The sequence below is a fragment of the Raphanus sativus genome, unplaced genomic scaffold (genome assembly GCF_000801105.2).
Source record: "Raphanus sativus cultivar WK10039 unplaced genomic scaffold, ASM80110v3 Scaffold0512, whole genome shotgun sequence".
NCBI lineage: Eukaryota > Viridiplantae > Streptophyta > Magnoliopsida > Brassicales > Brassicaceae > Raphanus > Raphanus sativus.
The window spans coordinates 1-15,143 of record NW_026615830.1 but is presented as its reverse complement, the minus strand read 5'-3'; the positions used below and the strand labels follow the sequence as shown (position 1 = coordinate 15,143).

The 15,143-nt window shown below is 37.0% G+C and overlaps 4 protein-coding genes across 4 annotated transcripts; 2 read left to right on the top strand and 2 right to left on the bottom strand.

Moving 5' to 3' along the window:
- The first annotated feature begins 156 nt into the window (after positions 1–156).
- Positions 157–2,053, top strand: LOC130502335 (BTB/POZ and MATH domain-containing protein 2-like). The gene is made up of 4 exons (XM_056997114.1): positions 157–879; positions 954–1,302; positions 1,373–1,649; positions 1,743–2,053. Exons 1-4 carry the CDS (start codon positions 503–505, stop codon positions 1,922–1,924), a joined length of 1,185 nt encoding a protein of 394 aa, XP_056853094.1. The 5' UTR covers positions 157–502; the 3' UTR covers positions 1,925–2,053.
- Positions 2,054–2,294: 241 nt separating this feature from the next.
- On the bottom strand, positions 2,295–4,613 carry LOC108838002 (uncharacterized protein At5g19025). The gene is made up of 2 exons (XM_056997115.1): positions 3,969–4,613; positions 2,295–2,490 (listed from the first exon to the last, which is right to left on the bottom strand). Exons 1-2 carry the CDS (start codon positions 4,574–4,576, stop codon positions 2,445–2,447), a joined length of 654 nt encoding a protein of 217 aa, XP_056853095.1. The 5' UTR covers positions 4,577–4,613; the 3' UTR covers positions 2,295–2,444.
- A 3,668-nt stretch (positions 4,614–8,281) lies between these two features.
- Positions 8,282–9,669, bottom strand: LOC108810618 (probable galacturonosyltransferase-like 4). The gene has a single exon (XM_018582723.2). It carries the CDS (start codon positions 9,540–9,542, stop codon positions 8,487–8,489), a length of 1,056 nt encoding a protein of 351 aa, XP_018438225.1. The 5' UTR covers positions 9,543–9,669; the 3' UTR covers positions 8,282–8,486.
- Positions 9,670–10,835: 1,166 nt separating this feature from the next.
- LOC108809386 (probable protein phosphatase 2C 35) lies at positions 10,836–12,610 on the top strand. Its single transcript, XM_018581531.2, has 2 exons — positions 10,836–12,284; positions 12,353–12,610. The coding sequence occupies exons 1-2, from the start codon at positions 11,367–11,369 to the stop codon at positions 12,488–12,490; spliced, it is 1,056 nt and encodes a 351-aa protein (XP_018437033.1). The 5' UTR covers positions 10,836–11,366; the 3' UTR covers positions 12,491–12,610.
- The last annotated feature ends 2,533 nt before the right edge of the window (positions 12,611–15,143 follow it).

Genomic DNA, 15,143 nt, shown 5'->3' with positions numbered 1-15,143 from the left:
TCGCCATGTAATTATTTATCTTAATATTGAAAAAAAATTCAAAAACAAAAAAATCAATATATAAAGATAAAATAAAAATTAACACCCGCACGGGCGTGCGGGTCAAGATCTAGTTTATCTTAATATATACATCGTTACTTAACCAAATGTCATGGAAAGAGACCGATGAACAAGTAAAGTGTTCATCTCTCTCTCTCTCTCTCTCTCTCTCTCCCTCTCGTTTAAGCCAACGTCGTCGTCACGATCCACGACGATTCAGCTCCGACTATAATCTATCATCGCTCTGACACCTTCATTCCTTTTTCATTTCCTCGCCTCCTCTCTCAAATTCTCTTCCTTTTCCCCTCTAATTCAAAACCCTAATCTCCCCCCCAATCAACCCCATCTCAGCTCCTTTCGAGATTCCAAGACCTGGGTCTTGACCCCAACCAATCCAATCGAAGAAACCCTCAAAAATCCCCAACAAAGTCTCAACCTTTCGAAAATCACCCCTCTCCTTGAAATGGACGCGATTAGGGTTCCGTCTCTCACGGAGTCAACCTCCCACACGGAAACCCTCAACGGCACACACGAGTTCAAGATCAGCGGCTACTCCCTCGTCAAAGGCATGGGCGTGGGCAAATACGTCGCCTCCGAGACCTTCACCCTCGGCGGCTACTCCTGGGCCATCTACTTCTACCCGGACGGAAAGAGCCCCGAGGACAACTCCGTCTACGTCTCCCTCTTCATAGCCCTCGCCAGCGAAGGAGCCGACGTCAGGGCTCTCTTCGAGCTGACCCTCGTCGATCAGAGCGGTAACGGAAGACACAAAGTCCATAGCCATTTCGGGAGAACGCTCGAGAGCGGTCCTTATACTCTTAAGTACAGAGGAAGTATGTGGTGAGTTGAGTTTTAAAGTCTCATCCTTTTTGTTGTCTCTTATGTTGCTTATTATACTGTTTCTTGATTTTTAGGGGATATAAACGGTTTTTCAAGAGGAGTCTTTTGGAGTCGTCTGATTACTTGAAGGATAATTGTCTTGTTGTTCGGTGTTGTGTCGGGCTTGTGAAGTCACGTACGGAGGGACCGAGGAGTTATGATATCCCTGTTCCTGTCTCTGAGTTTGGTCGTCAGTTTGGGAAGCTTCTGGAGAGTGGGAGAGGATCTGATGTTACTTTCCGTGTTGATGGAGAGACGTTTCCTGCTCATAAACTGGTTCTCGCAGCTCGTTCTCCTGTTTTCAGGGCGCAGATCTTTGGCCCGTTGAAGAGTCGTGATACTAAATGTATTAACATAGAAGACATGGGAGCTCCTATTTTCAAGGTTTAACTCTGTTCTGGTTTAGGGTGTTTGGTTATAACTCTGTTCTTATATTGTGTGTTTGTTTTTGAAGATGTTCCTACATTTTATCTACTGGGACGAGTTGCCTGATATGGAAGATGTTATGGGGACAGATTTGAAATGGGCAGCGACTCTTGTGGCTCAGCATCTGCTTGCCGCTGGGGACCGTTATGCTCTCGAGCGGCTTAGAACAATCTGCGAGTCAAGACTCTGTGAAGGGATTAGCATCAACACGGTTGCAACCACCTTGGCTTTGGCAGAGCAGCATCATTGTTTCCAGCTGAAAACTGCTTGCCTCAAATTCATAGCTTCGCCAGAGAATCTAAAAGGTAAAGATGAGTTCCTTTGTTGCTTGCATCACACTCTGATCATTTCATCACTTTGAAATCTGAAACCGCTCTCTGTCTGTTAATTTCTTTTAGCTGTGATGGAAACGGATGGGTTTGATTATCTGAAGGAGAGCTGCCCTTGCTTACTAAGCGAGCTGCTGGAGTATGTGGCTAGGCTGAGCGAGCATTCTTTGGCATCTTCAGGGCATGGGAAGGAGTTATATGTTGAGGGCTGTGACGTGAATGGGAGACGAGTGAAGCAACGGTTACACTAAGTAACTAACTCTTGATGTTGGAGCCATTTGGTAGAAGAGCCATGATTTGTGTATTTGTCATTTGTAAAAGGATTAGTGATTGTTGATCTGTTGTTGTCCAGTAAGTAGCGTGAAAATGTTGTTTTTGTATTTCTGTTTTGGCCTCCAAAAGATTCTATGACCAGAACCACTCCTCAAGAAAAAAAGTTTTATGCTAGCTAAGATTCTATGACCGTAACCACTTTGAATACAAAGTCACTAAGGTCTCAATTGAAGGAGTCTAATTATCCTATTAAACAAGAAAATATTCACATCAACCATTATTCGAAATTAGATTTGCCTCTATTTTAGTTTGCCATGGTATGTAGTATTCAATAAAGAGTTAAAAGTGTTTCAAATTGTAATACTGGGGACATTTTCTAAGGTAAAAACGAAGTAGACGAAGTTGTATGGATTTTCTTTAAAGATGGAACTCTGCAAACATTGAATGTGATAACATCTGTAGTGATAGATTGAAAGAGTTCCTCTCATAGATCTCTGATCAGCGCTTGTCTATCCCTCCTTTTAAAGCCAAGTTCGCTTGTGATCTGCAGAAGATAAATGGCACGAAAATGAATCAGGATACAGTGCAAAGGAATTGAATGAGTTGAGGTTAAATTTTCTCTAGGAACGTGTAGATAATGATTGTAGATCAAATGCAACAGACTAACAAAGAGACTACTCTGATGAGTAACCAATCAATGACCTTAGTCAAAGTAGATGTGTTGATAATGTTACAAGTTACGTACAGACAAATAAAAATGAAGATATTGATCAACTAAAGGTCGTTGGCAGTTGACTGTCTAGCAGCATGCATATCACGCAAAGTAATGTACCTCGAGAATCATGTTGTAGTCACATCATGTCAAAGTGAAATCGCAAAAGCTTTGTTAAATCAAGAATCATTAGTAAAGCAAACTTTTGGAAAAAAAAAAAAATTGTAAAGCAAAAGCACTAAGAGACTTTGCGCATAAATAACAGTTGCAGCAAAGATGGAGTTTCCTATCAATAAGGGCAATCAACTGGACAAAAGCTGATGATACTCCTTCCCTCCTATGTTTTACTATAGAATAATACTAATAACCTAAACCGTGGAACCACCATTTCAAACAGCATGAGACAAGACAATGGCTTCAGTGTAGACTAGATCTAAGGAACATAACTTCTAGTAAAAACGATTTAAGCTAGAGAAATCATACTCCATAACCAAAATTCTCATTTGTCTTCAAATCTAACTCAGCCAGGACATTCTTTCCTTGGCTACTTCGAACCTACTATACTCAAAACTCTAGCAATATCGCTATATAAGATGTTTATGTGCCATGCGGATAAATTAAAATCTTTCTAATCGTTTAAAAACGCATACAGACAACCAAATGAATACTACAAAACCGAAACATCATCATGTTTCTTTGATTCCCTTTGATCAGCACAGCCATGAAGTATAAAAGCTACTCTCTTTTACCAAAAGACTTCACAGTTCAATCCTTCATTATCAAATGGCTAACAGAGAAGAAAACACACACTATCATCAATCACAAGCAAAGAATCAGATGAAACCTGATCAATGCCATCAATGGCTTATGTTATGTTCAGACAAAACTCAATAAAGATGAAAGATTTTGTTTGGTAGTAATTTGAAGAAAGTTACATAAGAGACAAAGAAAATTGCCTTACTTTAAGGCACTATCATCAATCACAAACAAGAATCGGATGGAAACTGATCATCAATATCTTATGTTACATTCAGACAAAACTCAAAGAGACAAAAGAGAAATGAATTCAGACAAAACTCAACAAGATGAAAGATTTTGTTTTGGTAGTAATTTAAGAAAAGTTACATAAGGGACTAAGAGAGTTGTCTTACTTCTAAGACACAATTATCAATCACAACCAAGAATCAGATGAAAACCGATCAATGTGTTATGTTCAGACAAAACTCAAAGAGACAAAAGAGAGCTGAAATTCAGACAAAAGACTAAAAATTGTGTGTTTTTTGGCAATAATCAAAGAAAAAGTCACTTACTTTTTATGACGCCGGCCACGCTTAGGTCCCCACCCTTGAAGCTTAGCAACAGGACAACCGCACCTAGATCGGAAAAGCAACACAGCCCTACCATTAACAGGAGCCATCCTCCGCAGCTCAGCTCTCAGACACTCGTAATCAGGATTCCCTTCGCTCCCTCCTTTCCACGGCAACCGATCGATCTCCTTGCTCCCTCCCGATCTAACGCAATCCTCCGTCTGTATCTGCAGATCGAACTCCATCGCCTTCTTCATCCCTTTGCACTTCGGGTTCCGACACCTCCTCGATCTGGGGCCGCAGCACAGGTCGAGGAACGCGATCGAGGCCGCGAAGAAGACGGCGAAGGCGAGGAGGTAGGAGGCCGGGGGGATTGAGGAGAGATCTTGGGAAGGGAAGTGGGAGGAGAGGAGGGAGAGGGAGTGGAAGAGGTAGGAGAAATAGGATGAGAGAAGAAAGGCGGCTGAGAACAGGACGAGGAGGAGGATTAGGAGGTCGAGCGTTGCGGAGGGAGAGTGTTTGCAAGGGTGGAGAGATGATGAGGAGGATCGAGACGAGGAGGAGGGCATGCTGGTGGGATCTTCGTCGGAGAGATGGAGGAGATGGAGCATGTTAGGAGGAGGAAGACGGTGGCTCTTTTACATATATGCCCTCTATGTTTATAGACATTTTGTATTTTAATCCCAGATATTTTTTTTTCTTTTGAAAAAAAATGTAATCTTTAACTGGTGATTTTTTTTTTCTTACCGTGCTCAGTAAATGACAGATCTTGATGTTTACAAAATCAGATAAAAATAATTAAAAGACATGTGGAAGTGTTTTTTTTTAAAAGAATGTGATAAAAGATTAGTTGAATAATAGTAGGCAACAAGTACTCAAATGATAAATGGTCTAAAATTAATGCTGGATAAGAAAGTAATAATACATCCAATGAGATGATGATAATAATAAAAATATTTCAACTGATTTTGTTAATTTTTTTATAATTCTCAAATTTTTTGCTACTAATTTAATATTTTAATTAGTTATTTTATTTATCATAATACATTCACTTTTAAAACCGTGCTTATTTTAAAAATATCAATAAGTTTAAACGATATTTATAAAGTCTCTAAAATTCAAAATTTTTTTTTTTTAAATTAGATTTAATTTTAAATTTTAGGAAGAGAAGTAACTAATTTTGGATGAAATTTAAAAAATCTAAAAGTTGAATAAAAAGTAAATAGTTTAAGTTTAAAACTTGATATTAAATAAAAAAACTAAACTAAAATTTTAAGTTATATAATTTTAAGTAATATATTATAAAACTAAAGTTATTTTATTTCTTAAGTTTCAGATAAAATTATATAATTTTAAAGATTTTGTTCTGAATGAAAAATAAGTAATTAGTTTATGTTAAAAAATTAATATTGAAAATAATACTAAACAATAGAAATTTGATATTTTGTTTTATTTCTAAACATAAAAATAAAAATGGAACCTTTAGATAAGTCTTAATAAATGGAGAGTTTTTAATCTTTGTTTCATTTTTTAATTGTTTGATTAAAATGAATATAATTTGAGTATGTGAAAATAGTTTTAAAAGTAAATTTATTTAAATAAATAAAAATAATTAGTTGAGATATTAACTAGATAACTACAAAGTTTAAAATAATAAAAATTCAATAAAATTTAGTTGGAGTACTTTTAGAAAATTTTCATATGATTAGATTATGAAATGTTTACTAAACGTAAAATATTTTAAATGCTAAGAAAGTGAGTTAAATGTGAACATATGGAGATAACTACCACTTGCAGTAGGGGCTGGGCAAAAAATCCGAACCCGAAAAATTGAACCGAATCCGATCCAAAAAGTACACCGAACCGAACCGAAATTGATTAAATATCCGAACGGGTTCAAAATTTCGGTATTTAAAAACCCGAAACCGAACCCGATCGAACCGAAGTATTTTGGGTACCCGAATGTATCCGAAATAAATTTATATACTTAAATATACATTATTTTTATATATAATTAATGTATAATAAAATATAAAAATATATAAGATACCTTAAGTTTTCAAAATACCCGAAAAATATATGCAAATAGTCAAAAGTAAATGTTTAAAGTAGCTAAAGTATACTGAAAACACCAAAAATAGTTAAATATCTATTGATTCTTTATCCAAATATTCAAAGAAAACCAATTTATATGTTAAATTAAGGCATTTTGACATATATGTTATGATAATTTATATGTAATATATTATCTTTCTTATAGATTTTGAAAATTTAAAGTATATAATGAATTTTGAAAATTTAAAAACATTTTAAATGGGTTATCTGAACCCGAACCGAACCCGCAAAGATCCGAACCGAACCCGAACCAAAATTTAGAAATATCCGAATGGGGCTGAAATCTTTGACCCCGAAAACCAGAAACCTGAATGGACTGAACCGAAACCCGAATGGGTACCTGAACGCCCAGCCCTAACTTGCAGCATGTGATAATTTCAAAATTATAATAAGGACACTATTTTGTTTTAGAAGCTTGTTCTCATTGCTTTTCATATGTATTTATCGCAATTAATTTTTAATTTACAATTGGTTACTAATGTTTGTAATTTCAAGTATTCATGGTATTATCTCAACTAAGGAAATATGCAACATACAACATGTTTTTTTAATTCCTTGAATCTGTGAATATCCTCCTCAAATTATTCAAAGCTCCTTCAACATTTATCGTATTGAAGATAGAAAAATCCTGGAACAAGAATAACTGAGAGTTGACGCGAGCAATAAGCTCCTGGATAGAGAGAGACATGTTTGAGGGAATAGCAAACTCCAATCAAGATGATGGCCCAACATATATATTTTTTTTTCGAAAATCGCTTTTTCAAAAACCCTGCGAAGAGTCTTCGCCATGTGTGAAGCATTCTCTCCCTCTTTTTTTTCCTCATCCTTTTTTCTCTTCAGCGTCATTGTTCAGAGATAAGCAGAAATCCTAGATTGCGGCGGATGAAGCAGAAATGGAAAGATTGACTTCTCATCGAGTACATTCACAAGGCTATGATGTGTACACAAGTTGTACACCGCAACAATTCACTTATAAAATAAATAGTCCAATAATACACTATCAACATTCAAGGTCTTCTAATTTTTTTGGGTTTAATTTTGACTATTATTATGTTGCTTATGTGTCTAAATGAAAAGAGCGAAAAAAGAATAATCTTTTTAATCCATTTATATGAACTTATATTTAATGAACAATTGAATTTCTTCGACTTGGTGTGTGATTTACCATTGTTATGAGATCCATGATGCTTAATGGTGATGAATAATTACTGCCTGTAAAGATCTAAAAATCACAAAGAAAAAGATGCATGTGGTACATAAACATCAAATCGCTTTGTCCGAGAAAGAATGATGGAGAAATTATGAACAAGATGAGAGCGAACCAAATTGAATTTTTATACACATTAAGTGAACAAAAATAAATTACATCATTGAATAATGTTTGTCATGGATGAGTTGAATTCCACTTTTTCTAGCAGAGCAAACTTAAATCTCTTAACTACAATCCCTTTTTAAATAAGAGAATCGTGATGAATCAAGACATTGATTTTATTTTTGTGGATTCTTGTAGTAAACTTTGATGTTCTAGTAATTATATGTTGATTGTGATTGTTAAGTCTGAAGATTTGGATTTTCAATTGGAATGACTAGACAGTTAATGAATTAATTCTAGTTGTATATATATATATATATATATATTAGTTTATTAATTTTCTAACTATGATATTCATTCATCAACATGGACCCATAATTCTATGTAACTGTAGAATCTTGTGGTTTCTAGGATTTCACATAGAATCTAGATAGATTATGTGTGTATAGTCGACTATGGTTTCACAAGGAGATACATGTTAGAGCATCGTCAACGCTGGTTGTTAAAAAAGAGGGTGCTTCAAATTTTTAATTTTTTATTTTTTCTGTGTGATTAAAAAAAATTAATAAAAAAACCAGTTGCGAGTTATCACGTGTCAGTGGAACTCGTAAAAACACCAAACACCAACGCTTAATTAAGCGTTCTTTTTCGTCTTCTTCTGTTTCTTCTCTTTTCTTTTTTTTTTTAATTAAAATATTCATAAGCAACCATTAAACCACTAGGGTTAATGGTGCTCTCTTATCAGCCTTACGTTTTCTAACAGGATCAGATACTAGACATTTCCACTAAAAAGAATTAATTTTAAAATCCTCCAATTGTGCAGTAATGCCTACCTATACACACGTTGGAGCAATGATAGAAGAACAAAGAAAACTTGAAGCATAGGAGAAAAATAAAATGATAATGATGATAATATCATTTCACTACTGAGGTCAATGCCACATGCACAACGTCTTTTTGCATTAAGAGTGTGTGTTACAAAAATTACAAATAAAAATTTCACTCTCTTTGATCGCTAAAAAAACTTCTTGTACCTTCTCCTCTCCTAGTATTATATAATATATGTGCCATCTTGTTTTGCTTTTTTTTTGCCTCTACTCTTCTAACGAATGTCTTGATGAACGGTAAAGATCATACGGAGCCCATAGATGATCCACACTACAAGGCTTCCTCGAATCTAGTCTCAACCATGGCTTCCCTTTCCCACTCCAATGAAGAAGACTTATAGGACCAGGATGCAACGTTCTACACTTCCCTTCGAAGTTGTCCCCTCCGAGCCCATGCTGGTTCCACCGATGATCAACGGCTTTTATATCACCCGCGAATATAAGCAGAAACGGAGGTAATGATCCCAAATGGTAGATCCTCCTCTGCTTCTGAACCGTCATCCACTCTTCTACCTTTTGTGTATACATTCCTCTCCTCCATTTACCAACGTCCACGACCATCACGCCCGTGTTGAAATAACACGGTCGTTTCCCTTCAAGTACTTTGACTAGTTCCGGGTCCGACCAGAAAGCTTTTGTGAAATAATACGTAAAGTTTGCCTGGCAGTACTCTGGAGCCGCCACGACTTTTCCTTCCATTTCAACATGCCATAGCTTCTCTATGTCGTCTACCACGACTAGGTCCGAGTCTAGGTATATGATCCGGTCAACGCTGGTGGGAATGATATCGGCGAGGTAGATTCTCGCGTAGTTTAGAGGCTGGTCTAGGGCTTCCCTGATGGATTTTGATATTTTGCTGCGGACTAGGCTTGGATCAAACTGATAAATCTTGAAGTTGAGGTAAGGAAAGGTGGATTTGATGCTGGTGAAGAGGTCGTTTTCGAAATGAGCGAGGGAGAGGAAATGAAAAGAGAGGTTTTCAGGACAAGTGGAATGTTGAAGGAGAGACAAGACAGCAGCCATTGTTCCACGGAGGTAGTTTGTGTCGAGCGTCATGGCGATATGAATGTAGTCAGCCTCATGGTTCCCGCATTGATCACCGTTCCTGAAAGCGGGGGCTTCTCTGAATACAGGAAGGGTTGGAGCAGAAGGCTTGTGGAGAATGACTCCAACACGAACTGCCTTTGTGGAGGTTGTGAACAAGAGGAGGTTAAAGGACAGGAGGCCTAGGAGTTGTGTGTAGGAGCGGCTCCTTGAGGCCATCCTGAACCTAATTCTCAGGTAAAGTCTTTATTATATTTTTTGGTTTTTATAAAAAAAGGTTAATTACAAATTAAAAAGGTGAATAGTTAATAGAGGAGCCATTGGTAGGGGAGGGCTAGAATAAAGGATTCGAGGAGAGGCTTGTTTTATTAGCAGTCGAGATGTGAGGAAGAGATTGAACTTCGGACTGTTTTCCACACAATCTTTGTCTTAAAAAAATCCATTTCCTCTGAAATAGGGGAGAGTTTTTAGATTTTGTTTCTACTTTCCTTAGATTCTTAGAAACTGGTGTATGTTTTTGTTTTGGTAATAAAAGATATTTGTTTATTTTAGGACGATGAAATTGCGTTGATCAGTTTGATTTGCTGTCGTTTCCTTTAGTTGACTGTGCTGGTGAATTTTTTAAAGAAAATTCTAAAATTAGAATAACAATTCTCTTGTAAAATGTATTGTGTATTGTTTTCATCTAGTTTGGTAAAATAACAAATGTTTTACTTAAATCCATCTCAAAATAGAGCTGTCTTTTATTTAGTAACAGTTAAAACCATATTAATATGCCAAATATAACATCACACCAACTCAAGTTGTTAAGAAAGAGTCTGATACTCACTCCTCTTTTTGAGAAGAAAAATGTTTGTTACTCCCAAACTTCACCTAGATATATTAGTCGCTGCATGTCCAACACATTTACCAAATAGTTTTATGCTAGTATATCATTAATCTGGTTTATACATCGTCCAGTTCATTATGCTCTATTTGTTCTGATCCTAAACCTATTTTTGAAGAGATTTTATGCTCAAATGATTTTTTGAGAATTATAGTATGATTTATCCACATATTGATAGACCCATACATGAACCTCACAAGACAGAATAACATAATCTGAATTTAAATATAAATAAATGACCTAACATCTAAGTTGATATAAGCAAATAGCAACCATTTTTAATTAGAAGAAAATAAATAATCATGAGTTCTGTAACTTCAGTTTTGAAAGTGCATTTAGTAGTAAGATGACCTCTAATTTTTGTAAGGCGTTGATATTGCAACTTAAAAGTATGTTATAGATGCATAATTGTCTAGTATATAGCATACTAAAGTTGCAGTTGAAAGAGAGGTAAATTTATAGGTGAAGGCCCAATAATTTCGTCAGGCCCATTAAGCTTTTTTGAACTGAAACAATGTCTGAGATACCCGACCCGTTTACAGAGGGAAACGAAACGAGAAAGGAAAAACACTCAATTTCTCAAAAAATCTTATGTTTTGGGAACTCGTGCAGAGGCCAAACCCACCCGTGCACTCTATCCGTCAGATCAACCAAAAGTCATTTCTCTCTCTTCTCTCTCTCTCTCTCTCTCGTTTTACATTCTTTTCTTTAAGAACAAATTCCTCTGTTTCGCTTTTTCTAGGGTTCCTCGAATTTTTTTGACGCTTTCTCTTTCAAAGGGTTGACGCAATAACCCTTTAAGGGGAAACGTTGAGGAAGACACGAATCAAACATAAAAGAGGAAGAAAGAGACCAACACGAACAATAAAGTTGTTCCCTTTTTCTTCTCTCTGCTCAGGATTGGGCAAAACAAAGATTCCACCTTTCGGACAAAACAAAGATTCTGTCTTTGTGTCTGAATCATAAATCTTCCTCCTTTTACACAACATGACATCTCCCAAACCCTTCACTTCCCAAGAAGACGCCATTGTTGAATCAAACCTATACCCTTCCCTCTGTTTCCCTGGAGACCGCTTGTTCTAGCAGAAACAGAGCATCCTCTGTTTTTGAAGAATCTTTTATTCCTGTGTGTAATCATCGACTCTGTTTTTTTCTAGATGGGTTGCGTTCAATGCAAATGTTGTAGCCGTTACCCACCTTCATCATCATCATCAGGAGATTCTCGTAGACGTGGCGGAGACGCTAAGGTCAAACCCGGCGTCGTCGTTGAGAAGCCTCTCTCGTCATCAATCCAGGTCCCTTCTCCCAATTTCGACATGGTTTACTCTGTTCTCTCTCAGCGAGGGTACTACCCTGACTCGCCTGATAAGGAGAACCAAGACGCTTACTGCATCAAAACCGAGCTCCAGGGAAACCCTAACGTTCATTTCTTCGGCGTCTTCGATGGCCACGGCGTGTTCGGTACGCAATGCTCGAGTTTCGTTAAGGACAGAGTCGTGGAGATGCTGTCTGAAGACCCTGCTCTGCTTCAAGATCCGGAGAAGGCTTACAAGTCTGCTTTCTTGAGGGTTAACGAGGAGTTGCACGAGAGCGAGATCGATGATTCGATGAGTGGGACCACTGCCATTACGGTTCTTGTCGTTGGGGACAAGATCTATGTCGCTAATGTAGGTGACTCGAGAGCTGTGTTGGCTGTTAAAGACAGGAACAGAGTTCTAGCAGAGGATTTGTCTTATGATCAGACGCCTTTCAGGGAAGATGAATGCGAGAGGGTGAAAGCGTGTGGAGCAAGAGTGTTGACTGTTGATCAAGTTGAAGGGTTGAAAGATCCGAATATACAAACATGGGCTAGCGAAGAGAGCGAAGGAGGTGACCCGCCTAGGCTTTGGGTACAGAACGGGATGTATCCAGGAACAGCGTTCACGAGAAGCGTTGGAGACTGTACAGCTGAGGGGATTGGTGTTACCGCAGAGCCTGAAGTGTCTATGGTTCATCTTTCGCCGAATCATTTGTTCTTTGTTGTTGCAAGTGATGGGATCTTTGAGTTTCTTCCAAGCCAAGCTGTTGTTGATATGGTAATCTATAAGACATAAAGACACAACTCTTGTTTATAGAATGTGATTGAGAAGTGTGTTGTTTACAGGTGGGGAGATACGCTGATCCGAGAGATGGATGTGCAGCAGCTGCAGCGGAATCATACAAACTGTGGTTGGAGCATGAGAATAGGACTGATGATATCACAATTATCATTGTACAAATCAAAAACCTGTCTAGTGAATGATAATGATCATGATGATGGCATGGTTCAAAGTTCCTATTTGCCCCCTTTGTTTGTTATGTACTCTTTACTATGTGTCACATATTCATCATATATAGCAAGTGAAAGTAATGCTCTCCTTTATCATGTGTATGAGCTCCTTTCACACGTCTCTGGCTACGAAGAGACAGTATCTGAATTCTTAATCAGACACACTTGCAACTCATTTATTCCATACTGACACACCAGGAGCTAAAAGCAGCAGATTATTTTAAGAGCCATTATGTTCTGTGTGAGAGATAAGCTTTGATAATTATTGTCTTGCTGCTGAATGTTGTATCCTGACTTAATGTTTTAGCTGATTTAATCTGAGTATATAAGATGGCATTACATTATATGCATTTTGAGTCTGGACTCCAAAAAAAAAGAGTACTAATAGCTTTACCTACAAGTAAAACGATCACATCTATAGACCTAGTTGAAAGAGAGAGTTCACTGATGAACAAAGGCTAACTGATTCAAGAACATGAGACCGTTACACACAATTCATCTTGGTCAAAGAATTGACAAAACATAGACGGGATTAATTTTTTTTTAAAAGCCTGATTGGTTTGCATTTGAATATGTTATTTTTGCCTCTTTTATCGGTGGTTTGAATCCAGTAATGCAAATGTCATTGGCCTGATTAGCATGAACCAATTGGTAAGTTGGCCTGAGACCCTGGTGAACCGAAGTCGATAATAATGGCACAATGGTAATAAGAACGTATTTTATTAGTTTTGTAGAGAATATTGATAAATCCTGATAAGAATTCATTGGATTTGTACCAGAAAAGGGAGAAGATCTCAGAGGAAGATCTAAAAGATCTGGAATTTTCTTTCTTGTTTTTGTTATTCTTCTATACATAGAAGATAGGGCTTATTGCAAAAGTGACTCAAAACTTGAATTCAAACAGAAAACTAACCTTTTCTTTTGACTCATTTTTTTTTTGAGTTTTTAACCCCACATCTGCATTTTATCTACGAAAATGCCATTAACCCTTTTTTTTTTTTTTTTTCGAAAATGGCTTCTTTACTGTCTCAACCTCATTTTCTTCAAGTATTTACAATATTGCCACTGCCATGAATAGTGGGAACAACCTTGTACGAACTGTTTGGAGCTTTTAATGCCCTTTAATGCACGTAAATCTCTTTACACTCTCTCTGTTTCAATTGTTATGAACTAAAAACAACATTTCTTTCACTTTCTCTCCATATTCATCCAAAAAACTGAAGCTTTTGATTCAAAATTGTTTGGAGCCATATTTCTTTCGTTTTGACTTACGGTTGCTTTCGTTTGAGGTTCTGGGTGGTTGGAGAAGACCCTGTGTGCAAACAAAGTCATCTCACCTAGTTGAAGGTACGAATTTGAATTTTTTTCAAAATCTGTTCGCGTAGAAGACTTACAAGTAAGTCATCTGTATGTAGAAGACTTACTGATGAGTCTTCTGGTCAAACGGACGACTTAAACTAAGTCGTCCAGCTTTGTTTGGTGAAAAAAAACAGTCCAGACGACTTATATATAAGTCGTCTACGAGAAACAGGCTAGTTTTGCATTTGACCGAATCGTGTCAGATCTTTGACTATTTCTGGACGACTTATAATTCAGTCGTCTCTCGGAAAGTTAAAATTTCAATATTTTATTAAACTAGACGACTTACGTGTAAGTCGTCTTAGGTTAGTTTTGTAGTTGAAAAATAAAACTTCATAATTTAATTTTTATTAGACGACATAATATAAAGTCGTCCCGTCAGAAGACTTAATTTAAAGTCGTCCGGGGAAAGCAAAGTCGTCCAGAATTTTTCCCAATTAAGTCGTCCAAACCTTGCTTATCCCGGACGACCTTAAATTAAGTCGTCTAGCTGGACGACTTTTAGTTAAGTCGTCTGGAGAAAGTTAAATTTCAAGTTTTATTTTTCAATTACAAAACTAACCTGGGACGACTTACGTGTAAGTCGTCTAGTTTGAATAAAATATTGAAATTTTTACTTTCCAGAGACGACTGATTTATAAGTCGTCCAGAAATAGTCAAAGATCTGACACGATTCGGTCAAATGCAAAACTAGCCCGTTTTTCGTAGACGACTTATATATAAGTCGTCTGAATTTTTTTTTTTAACAAACAAAGCCGGACGACTTAGAATTAAGTCGTCCCTTTTAATTTTCAATTGCAAAAGTGACCTCTTTAGACGACTTACCTTTAAGTCTTCTGGACGACTTAAATCTAAGTCGTCTGCGATAATGTTTGTTGAACTTCTTCATTTTCTCTATGTTTACTAATGTGTTTTATTTTGAATATTTGCAGATGATTTTTAAGTTACATGCAGTGTATGGAGAATGGTTGTTGAGAGATTTCCGTTGGGATTTTGTGGTTGATGATCTCAAAGGAGCAAGATTGTTTTTATTGAATGAAGATTCAACACATGCTGAACTTGTTGCAATGGCTCAAGAAGATTATAACCTGGACATGAGATCAGTGACTGTGGAGATTAGCTACTCATTACCAGCAGAAATGATGATGACTCCAAGCAGTCCTCCCATTCATGTTACAAGTGATAGACAAGTTCGAAACTTGCTCGAGATACTCAAAACGCATAGAGTATGTCTTTGTGTATCAAGCCGCAGCAAGGTGGAAACGGT